The sequence below is a fragment of the Euwallacea similis genome, chromosome 6, assembly GCF_039881205.1.
Source record: "Euwallacea similis isolate ESF13 chromosome 6, ESF131.1, whole genome shotgun sequence".
NCBI lineage: Eukaryota > Metazoa > Arthropoda > Insecta > Coleoptera > Curculionidae > Euwallacea > Euwallacea similis.
Window position 1 is genome coordinate 4272964 of NC_089614.1, and position 11627 is coordinate 4284590.

At 32.9% G+C, this 11627-nt stretch overlaps 1 protein-coding gene across 1 annotated transcript in view; it reads left to right on the top strand.

Annotated features, from left to right (window-relative positions):
• The window catches only part of LOC136409685 (uncharacterized), a 95004-nt gene extending 83858 nt beyond the window's left edge, over positions 1-11146 (top strand). The window contains exons 46-57 of the mRNA XM_066391362.1: positions 592-721; positions 1065-1270; positions 1332-1488; positions 1978-2139; positions 3904-4135; positions 4190-4390; positions 4442-4560; positions 5414-5535; positions 6258-6381; positions 6471-6605; positions 10233-10426; positions 10937-11146. Of these exons, the coding sequence (XP_066247459.1) occupies positions 592-721; positions 1065-1270; positions 1332-1488; positions 1978-2139; positions 3904-4135; positions 4190-4390; positions 4442-4560; positions 5414-5535; positions 6258-6381; positions 6471-6605; positions 10233-10426; positions 10937-10969 (1815 nt within the window). The 3' untranslated portion in view covers positions 10970-11146. The remainder of the gene's footprint in view (positions 1-591; positions 722-1064; positions 1271-1331; positions 1489-1977; positions 2140-3903; positions 4136-4189; positions 4391-4441; positions 4561-5413; positions 5536-6257; positions 6382-6470; positions 6606-10232; positions 10427-10936) is intronic.
• The last annotated feature ends 481 nt before the right edge of the window (positions 11147-11627 follow it).

Below are 11627 nucleotides of genomic sequence, written 5' to 3' on the forward strand. Positions count from 1 at the left end.
TGTACAATTGGTGTCGTCTTATACTTTCGACGTTTGCCAAGTTGGGTTTGACAGAATTTCTCATTAAGAAAATAGAGTCAAATTTGGAAAGAAAGATAACAACCTATAGATTGATAACTTTTATTGTGATAGCTAAAATTACATCGTATTTTTAGTATTTCTTTACCTAATCTATTATTTCATTAGATTTAACGACGTTTCAATTATCAACCTTAGTGAAATAAATAGACCTGTATACAACGAATTTAGAACTATTTATACTCATTTGCCTTTTAATGTTTTTAGTTACTTCTTGGTTCAAACTACGCAATCGTTTTTTATACCAAAGACCAATTTTAATTTATTTTTATTAAAAAATTGAAAAATCTTATGTGTAATTCATTATTTTTACAATTAATTTAACATTTAGTGAGGTTTTAGAGTCAAATACCCCACTGTGCAATGTTTCGAAAAATTCTACTTCTGGTTTTAACTGAATACCAAAATTAAACCCTGAATTGAGACATTCAAATGCGCGGAATATTTAAAATCCTGGTCGTGAATAAAATTACCCATTTGCGAGGCGTAGAGTACTTAAACCTTTATTTTCAGGAGATTCCCGAAATTAAGGTATTTTACGACGTATACAACTATTTAGCAACATCAGAGACGTCGTTTTGGAACTTTTATTACGATTATATGCTGTACACAGACCCGTCAGAGTGGATGCCTCCATTTAAAGGTAAAAAGATTTTATTATTTTTATTTGACGTCGCGACATGTGTCGGTTTGAGCGAATAAAAAGGTGAAGTGCTGCATTAACAGTAAATTAAAAAAAAACTTGGATTATGAATGGCGAAGTCCTGAACATCTTTGCCTTAAAGTTTCAGGTATATTGCAGTTTATGCGGTGAAATATTTGCATTCCCTGACGAAACTGCATGATAAATTTTCACCTCACAGAATAGTTTATATACCAAAGTTATCTATGACATTAGTTATTTAGCCGAGAGCCCTGTCAGGATTGTTCTTGGAAGCTGATATAACGGAACTTTGGCCAGTCATGTTTGATTTGATCCATTTTAGGGCACGCCATGTTGATGGGCGGGAAGCATTACGTCACTTTTGACAAAAGGTATTACGACTTCAGGGGCAGCTGCACCTACTTGTTGGCAACAGATTTCGTCAAGCGGAATTTCACTTTATTGGTCTCTTACGACGAGAACGGGATTTCCAGCCAACTTATCCTATTGATAAATAAGACAATTGTCAGCATTGATTTGTTTAGCGATGTAAGGGAGACTTACGCTAAGAAGAATTACCAGGTCATGCTAGATTAAACCCTTGTTTCAGACAATACTTGTGGACGACTCCAAGACGGTTTTATTGCCTCTGCAGATTGGTACCGATTATTTATACAGGGAAAGTGATATTATTACATTAAAAAGCAGCTCAGGGTTTACGTTGGAGTGCAATGTCAAGTTTCAAATTTGCATATTCGAAGTGTCTGGTAAGATTTTGTTTCGATCGAATTGCCTAAAAAAACACAGACTAAATCGCCTTAATGACGGCTATTACACCGATTCAACGTAAAAACCCCTCTTATCTTCGTGACTGTTTATCATGTGAGGTAACATGACTTCCATAAAAGGGAAAATTAAAAGTGAAAAGAGGCGCCCGCGATGTATTCGTTTCCACTTTTTTGTGGTTTACCTAAATATATAAAGGGAAAAAATTAATTGGCTATTAAGTGGACGGTTGCACCCTTTTGTTCATAGAACGACGCACCACTTAAATACAAACAAAAAACGACGAAAGAGCAATTTGCCTCTCAAAAACGTCACGGAATAAAAAAACCGTGTACTGGGGTAACTTTTTAATGACGTTAATTTAATGTCACGTAAAACAGGAAGCGGACATTTAGTAGCTGAATACAGAAAACTGCTATTGTTTTATCTTAGTAAGTAATAATAATCATAATAGCTAGAGAATTGTTTAGGTTGGCATTACGGTCGGACAACAGGCTTGTTAGGAAGTTACAATAACGAACCGTCCGATGACTATTCCACCCCCAATCGGTCTAGGTTGGACATAGAAGATCTGAGCATATTTGGTGATAGTTGGAGGGTAAATGAACAATGTGCCACCAAAACATTTCCAGGTAGCTACTTCCTCACGTGACCTTCTATAGGGCATAAAAAATTCTGGTGATACCCAAATATTTCCTTAGACAGAAAACCCAGAAGTAGATAGAGAATGCACAAATTTTGATGATACTAACGTTTATTTTTACCGGTTCTGTTTATTATCTATCATTACACGTTAGGGTTGCTACTGATTTCCGTGTAATTCAATGCAAATTTATAGAAAACCTTTAGAATATTCAGGGTACACGCAATCATCGATCTATCACACAAATTTTGTATTGTTGTGTTGTTGGGGTCTGCGTGTCTATGAATTCGTTTGATTAAATTACGGAGAACTCTTCAAGTACTTCATATACAGTAAGTTATTGAGATATATCAAAGTTTTTAGACCAGTCAAATTGGGGTAATTATTTTTTCCATTTATACTTTTTTCGCTCTGCTTCGAAATTCAAAATTACGTGCCGTACTCTCCTGATTTTATTACATTTGTAGGAAAAGTTTTATAATTATAGAATCTTTACAAAATTTAATAGAGGTAAAATTATTCACGCATCAGAATATTTTAAGAACCAGCAATTTTCAAAATTTATAAAATATGTGTTGTTTCATTTAATTTGTTTATTGTTTATGGATTTTGCTTAAAAATTATATTCTATACGTCCTTGCTTTTACCGGCATGAAATGCATATTTTTCAAATTAAACAACCGTCTCTCTGCTCGACGTACATACAATATGACTTTAGCGTTAATTTTCATGAAAACAAGTGGTGTATTTGGTTTCCACAAATTTTCGAAATTCTAGAGACAGAAAAACGGCAATTCTATCTTTGACATTTTGAGGATTTTGAATTCCCGCAGGTACACCTTCGACTTTTTTCACTTCACTTATCAGTACTGGAAATTAGAATCACTCCATAATGCCTTAGGTACTTAATTTCTCAGAACCTCCATACACAAATTTTTCAAAATTAGTAAAATTCAGATTTATAACATGAAAAGGCGATGACTTTTATTATATTGTCATTTAATTATTTTTCTCTACGGCCCTGATTTTCCCATAGCGATACTGCCAAATGAAGATTTAGGAGGCACCAATATCCTTCCCTCGGCATTTTTATCATTTTAATTTCTTTGGGGCGAGTCTGTTTTTTCATATAAAATTAATAATTATTAAATTTCAATATTCATGAATATCTTCGCCTTCATTTGGTTTGAGGTGATTTTAAAAGATTTCCAAATTTTGAGTAATAAGTTTCTTTTTTTTTCTTCGATCCGGTGTCTTTTTCGGTATGTTACTGATTATTTTACACATATTCAAATTATAAGCTGTTAATATCCATTAAAAGCGAGGCATCGTTTTACAGGACCTCTAGGGATTATAACAATTTTTAATGAAGCTATCGCTTTTCCATGACGTTATGACTTTTTTAGCCCTGTATGCCCCTGTTTATATTGGCTTACTATAGAAATACTAATTACTATGGACAGTTGAGAATTATTAACATGAACAATTCGGAATGTTTGTCATGGCGTGTTGGGTTTTACACATCAATCAAATTCACCGAAAATTTATAGACATATTCAATATCGAAATATAAGCTGGACCTTCAAAGGTGCAGTTTCGAAAGGAGCCCATAGAAATATATTAAAAGTAAATTCCCTGACGAGTTTCTGAAATGAGAAAAGATCGTATTATTTGAGGAAATATGTGGGTGTTTCGAGACTTTTTTTTAAAACAAACTGTATAACTATTTCGCTCATATGTGCGCAATTATTAGATTTCTACTCTGACAACCTTCCTCCAAAGGCAGTGCAGACACTTTGTCACGAATTCTTCCAAAGCAAAGTCTCAGACCTCAGCACTTGCTTTCCCAGAGTACCCAAGCACAACTTTATGAGGATGTGTATGAATAGTACTAATGCTCTGGAGGCTTGTAGGACTGCTATTGGCTATATTGAGATGTGCCATAGACAGAACACTCCTTTGAAGATTCCAGATTCCTGTATAAAGTACTGGGTCTAATTTGATTTTAAGAGAATGGTATTAGCTAATGAAATCTTTAGGTGTGATTTACTGAATGGAAGCGAAATTCGTGAGGGAGATTTCATTCGTCTGCATGGTAGTTCAGTACCGAGGACTGCAGATATAGTTTTTATAGTCGAGGCCAAGAAGTGTAACCAGGATTTGAGGAATCGTAAAAATTTTAATATCCTCGTCGAGTCAATAAACCAAGAACTTTCTGAGTTAAACGTAACGAACAACAGGTAATTTATGCACGGAACTCTTGTAAATTTAATAATAAAACGCGTTTTTAGATATGCGGTCGTTGTTTTTGGTGGAGATGGAGTTTTTAATGCGCCCAGAAGTATCGTTCGGAATTCTCAAACTTTTACTGATGCCAACTCCGTTTTGGATTATTTGGATATTTCGGTCGGTAAGTTTTCTTGTTGAAATTACAAGTATTTCCAGGAGAGGAGGAAGTTTTTGACATATATTTATGTTCGGTTTAAGGCACTGTTTTATTTTTAAAATCCGTGAATTTGAGTTCTGAATATGTGCGTATAATAGGTATCTAAGGTAGGTGGTATAATTTTTGAAAGCGACAGACAGAAATCGAGACGATTGATTACAAAAATTTAATTTTGTGCACCCCATTTAGCTATAAAGTTATAGAGATGTCGACAATCAAAATTTGAAAAGTGGGAAAAAGTATTTACCTCTGCCTTGATGGAAATTTTATAAATATTTGAAATACTGTTTTTACTTAAGTCGATCTATTTATCTTTACTTCATTAGATGATTTGTGGCTTTGGATCCTTGGAGAGGGTTTTTCGCGGAACTCTATTTTGAGGCCGCTTCAAAATCACTAAAAATAACTATTTTGGTTTAGGTTTATCAATATTGACCATAATGTCGGAAATTAACAAAATTTATGTATTTTTCCGGCCAATTTAACGCTTCATTCTCAAACCTTTAACGTTCCTGCAATCGAACTTTTTGCAATTAATTTTTAATAATTCAATAAATTTATACTTAAACATAACTTGATCAAAATACCTGCTATTGTTGTTTATTTATTATCAGATATTAAAACAATAATATTTAATTCATTATGGGAAATATAGGCCTCGTTAACCCAATATAGTTAATATTGCAGTAAGCGCATTGTCTGTCCAAAAAACTAATCCAACTAACAATATTGCTAATGATCATCGCATAATTTTAAAACATTTTACGAGCAGGTAGCTAACAATTGTTATAATTAGTTACATTGTGTTTGGTTTCAGGCAACGGAGATTCGGACATATACGCGGCCATTATATTTGCCAACAAATTGATGTTCAGACCAGGAGTGTCCAGAAATTTCATATTGCTCCCGTGCTCTCAGTGTGATGAAGATAATATGGAGGTAAAGTTAACTGAACCCACATCTAGTTGAGGGATACTATATAAGATAACTTATTGGGCACCTGCGAGTTTCCATCGGAGATTGAAACCAAGTTTGCACGGAATTATTCTCTTTAGACTCTAGTTTCCTTGGCGAGATAACCGAGTTACCGACGCGACGTCAAGAAATTATTACTCTCGGGAAAATCATGTTTGTTTTTAAGTTCAGTTTTTGAAATCTGCACACAAATCTTACATTACACCGATCTCAAAGTACAAAGGAGACATTATATCTAGTATCAGCCGGAGATTCTCGGCGTTAGTCTCGCGAATCTCTAATTTGGTTAGATTTACTCCGGTAAAGACATATCGATTTTCCACATAACCAGGACTCTAAGGGATGGCAAACACGAACATCTTAAAGGGCTCATTCAACTACCCGCACAAAAGCACGAAATAAACCGATACATTTTAAAGAAAAGAAACACTTCTACAAATAAAAACCTCTTTGATACGCATGGATTAAGCCATTTCATTTCAAGGGGAAACGGGGGAATTCGTGAAAATCCATTATTTTGCTTTTTTAAAGGTTGACTTGCGTATGAATAAATTAAAGCTTCCCTAGGGAAAATATCGTTCACTATATTAGGCAATTGGTTATGGTGGTTGATTAAATTAGCTTTGAACGTGAATATTCTCTTTTCATTTTGATAGATTATTCTTTCATGTATCTTCATTATTTAGCACGACTATCCTACGGTTCATCAACTACTCTTTGAGAGCTCTGCTGCATTGCACATCTTGATGGATAACTCCTTTGCGGTCGCTTCGGTTGATTTTAGAAAAAGGGAAAACAAGATTCCATATGGTAAGTTTCTATTAAAATAACTAATTTTCACTCAAAATCCAATTTGTACCAAGCTTTGTATTAACGGTTGTTTCGGTTCTTATTTCCAGGAGTCGATCTAAACAAGGCCTATACTAAAAAGGATGTAAAGAAGCTCGATGGAGATCAAGTATTAAGGAATTCAATCAGCTTTTCGAAATCAGGACTGGGACTGGACTGTTTTTCTCTCGCCTTAGAAACAAACGGTGAGCTGAGCACTGATTAAATTTTTTACACAGCCAGATTATATGCGTTTACATTCCCTGCTTTTGCCAAAAAAAAGATATCCGTTTGTAGATTTCTTTCCGTTTGCAGCTAGATTGAAACAAAATCGCGCAATGCTTCCGGCGAAGTGAATAATGTAATTTTGAGGGTGAATTTCATATACTCTAAATGAACCATTTGTTGAATTTATACAGGATGTCCCAGAAACAATAGTACAAATGAAGATAAAAAAGTGAAGTACTTAGCTAAACAATATTTGATTTATTATCTTGAAATTAGTTCTAGGAATGTTTTTGTTTACTAAAAATTCATTTAAAATACTTTTATTAAGCTATTTGAGGAAACACTACCCGCACCGGTACCGAAGCACCAAAAATCGACTTAATTTTTTTCATCGGTATCTTTAATATTTTTTACAACTTCTGATGCTCTGATACTTTTTACCCATTTTTGCGATAACGTTAATTAGTCGCAATTAATACTAACGAACAGTTTGTTCCATTGATATGATAAGTAAATTGTGTTATATTTTCACAAATTTTTCGGCACAATATGGTTTGAGTCAATGTGCAAATAGAATTTAGAAGCTGCTGTGCTGCCGAAGGGTACCCAAAACTTTTTTCCAATAATAGATAATCAGATCATCGAACTTTCAAACGACTTTACGATATTCTGGGTTAAATTGGTTGATTTCGTTTAAAATCGAAAGATAAAAGACCAAAAATCCTCACTGTAGATCAAGAAGCAGAAATCTGCGTCCGCATACTGGAGGATCTAGAGACTAGCAAAAGACGTATCTTTGACTTTAGAGTTTATGTCTGTATAAAATTTGTTGCTAAGGGATTTTTCAACCCCGAATTGATTTCGGTATTTGGTTACTCGAAAATCATCATTATGACCTGCTGTTCTTTAATAAAATATTGTTCACCGATGATGCAAGGAGAAATATATTTAATTGGAAAAATGGTAATTTTTATACCAAAAAAAATGCCCACTTTAAGAAAGCATTACTTTCAACATGAATTTTTAATTAAAATTTTAACATATGGTATGGGATTTTGAGAAATATGATTTTAATACCAGTTGAACTTACGGCATAACTGAATAAGGAACAGTACTTGAGTTTCTTGAGAAACGACGTTCCTCTAGTTTTGAAGGATATTCCTCTAGTCTTAAGAAAGTGTTATTAGTTTATGCAAACAGCCCTCCCGCTCATTACTCTAAACATCTAATGTAGTTTGTGAATATGAATTTTCCACATCTATGCATTGGTCGTTGTACTGAACACCTATGACCGCCACCATCTCTCGATTAAGACCCATTAAATTTCTTTTTGGGGGTATTTTGGAGTTATTCAAAATATCATAACAGCAGAGAGGAGTTAGGGAATAAAATTCAAGAAGATGAAAATACAATCAGAAACAATAACTAACTTTTGTTGAAGCTGGGACAAAATTTTGGTGCAAGACTTTGAAAATGTATTAGTGTACAAGGTCAACATATTGAAAACTAAGTTTACTTCATTTTTTCCAATTTTCAAGATGTAAATTCTTAGTTCTTCTAACAATATTATTAAATCAATTAGCTAAAATACACATTAACTACAGATATCTGGATCGTTTTGAAATAACTTTTCTCTTTTACCTTCTTTCGTGGTTTCGGATTTTTAAATTGCTGTTTTAATTAGCATTTGAACCAAACAAATTTTAAAAAAATGTTGTGCCATTTCGACATTGAAGACCATCTTTAGTTTTCGCCATAGAAATCCCTGAATTCATGCAAATTATAAATTTAGAAGTTTAAAAATAATAAGGGAAAATGTACGACAGGCATTACTTTTATTATTTTGCTGAGACGTTGTCGCATTGATGTTTCGCCTTTGAAGCAATTTTCAATACTAACATAATAAAAAAAATTTAAGTACAAAATTGTTAGATGCTTGTAAGATTGACGACCATTTTCAAATTTTGGCAACATGATGGATTGAAGTAACGAAAGATTTCTGAAATTATAATTATTGCAAAGTTATTTTCGTATTTTTTCTATGTAAAATTTGTCTTAGAATTATATAAGCAACATTTTGCAATATTCTCTATAGTCCATTTGGTTTTATTGAACTCAGAGGTGAGAAATAATTATAGTGTAAAAGGTTTTTTCTTTGTATATGGTTGTGGATTGCGGAAATATTCTGCAGTAATTAAATGCTCTATATCCTACGGCTCCAAATTGACCTCCTCCTTCCCCCCCCCCCCCCCTCCCACCGTTCTTGTTAACTTTTTAACGAGTTATTATTTAAAAAAATAATAATCAGCATTAAATAAGACAAAAAATACAATATTTTGTTGTTTGTTTATATTGATTAATTTTTGAGAAAAACAGCTATAAATTTGATAAAAAATGCAATACAAACTTAGTTAAATTGTACGTAAATAATAAAAAAAATTGTTTTAATGGGATATTGATTGGTTTTCGAATTTATGCCCACGGACAGTCTTTGGTTATTTTTATTTAATTATTTATTCTTATTTTTTTTTTGTTTAACCAAAGACAGAGCACAAAATCTAAAACAAATCAATTCTCTATTAAGAAACAAGTTTTTTCATTATTTACATGCAATTTAGCTGAGTTTCTATTGCATTTTTTAGTAAAATAGTTGTTTTTCTCAAAAACTAATGGATGGATTTTAAATCATAATACAACATTGAATGTAGTTTTGGAAGGTGTTTAATTTGAGGTATCACTTAAATCCAGGTATCAATTTTAAAATATCGGCTATTTATCGCTGCTGGTAACGTAAGCAATATATAAAAATATAGACAAACGTCAAAAGGTAGTATTTTGTGTTGTTGAAAAGTTAAGGGGGGGAGGTGCAGAAGTTAAAACCGCACGGTAGTTTATAATCGAATCCAATAAAAACTCCAACATTCACCACCTCTTATTAAACAATATCAAATAATGACTTTACTTTATAAATTTGAATTCTATTATACCACATATTTCTTGCTTAACCACTAAAAATGTTGAAATTCAACTGAGAACCGTAACACAAACAGTAACTCAGGTGCATATCAATAACTACAATCCAAGTGCAGCTGGCTTATGATCAGCCATCCGGATAACTTAGTTTTCGTTGTTTTGGTTCAATCCCCTCTTGCGCAAATAGTCTAATTGTTGACAGCTCTAGATTGAGCAAATTACTAGATCAAGTCCAGCGTTACATTTAAGACCCAGGTTGGGTTAATTATCCAAACATCTAAATCTCCAAATAGAATATCACGTGAGATATGCTAAACTCTATGGCAGAAATGTCGATGTAAATCTCGTTAACATCTATGTATAGCTTTACCTTAGAAGTAGGATAACGTAAAAGGGTTTACCTTATTTAATTTTGATAACACATACACCCTATCAACTCTGCATTCCGGTAATTGAAATGATTTAATTCATTCATGGATTAGATCCAGTCGTATGGAAATACGATTCGCACAGAGAGAGAACACATTTTGCGGCTTTATGACAGGTAGTTCTAAGCTGTAGAGTAAATTAAGTAACTATGTCGAAATTTCGAATTAAAATGAAAAATAATAAAAAGACTCTTCTCTTTACAGGCACAGTATTTAGTGCGAAACACTTGGAGCTTCAAAAGAATGCTAGGAAATTCGCCCCTGTTTTTGCCAAAAGATTGGCTTATACAGCCGTCCCAAGAGATTGTACAGATTGCGAATGTTCTTTTCTTCATAATGGATTGTCATATATGGAGTGTACTCCTTGCACTTATCCTAGATCTAATATTGAACATCATGTAAGTATTTGTTTTGAATCTTAAGACCCCACGTGCAAGATTAAACTAGATTATACAAGACCAAAACATTATCTTTAGAGTGCTAATTAAATTTCTGCTTGAGGAATCAAAGCCGTTATAACTTTAGTTTTCCCAGTGTTAAATTGTATGGGCCTAGGACAGAGGATGAATTAAAACCAAGAACACTTAACTATACCGAACGATGGTCGAATCTCCTTTACCCAATACCAGATCTATTTTTAACAGAATCCTAAAAAAATGTTTTTTTCCTTTTAATTCCGTATTGCTGCAAGATTTTATTGGTAGTTAAACACATTAGTAATGTAACCAAATCCAACCCCTCTTATCTCTGGCTCTTTGTAATGGAATTCAGTGAAGCAGCAGTAGATCTACGTTTAATTAAGATGTGTTAACACGTTGAAACCGCAACAGTTAAAGAATTTTCATTTCCTTATTCGTATAAATGATTCAAATTCGCTGGTATGATTTAAATGCAATTTGTTTTTCCAGAGCTACTACGACGAGGATGAGTCTATAAGTTAAACATTCTCTTAAGAAAAATTAGATGTTTAAGTATATGAATGTGTATTTTTATTTGTCTATTATTACCATAGGTATATTTATATCTATTTATAATTATCATTAACGAGGTTTAGTTAGGAACCACTTTCCAGTGCCCTACTTATGAGAATGTACTTTTAAGTCTTCTATTAATAAACCAATTTTAAAACAATAAATAACAACAACAAAAAATAATAAATATTTTTTAAAGGTTCTAAGTACCGTAAAATCAGCTTGAGCAGTTTTAAAGATTGGACAAAATGTATCTCGAAATTTTTGGATCAGGGATGGTAAGTAGTAAAAAGTAAGTGATGGTAAAACCTAGAATCAGAAAATGATAAAGAATTGTACATTCTTAAAAAAAGATTACAAAAGAAGAGAAAAAAAGACTGTGCAATAGAAGAGGAAAATAAATTTCTATGTATCTTTCGGCTCTCGGTCTCGAAGGACGATATTAACTGGAAGTTGTCTGAACAGTTATTTGAACATTGGTATCCTAAATGATTTACGAAAAGTTTAAAAAGTGCGAAAGAGTACGTCCTCCTTCTTAGAAATTTTCGCAAAAATTTCGAAAGTTTTTTGAATACTTCAGTTGGGGTTCAGACGATTGGAAAAGAAATTTCCATTTTGAAACACTTTT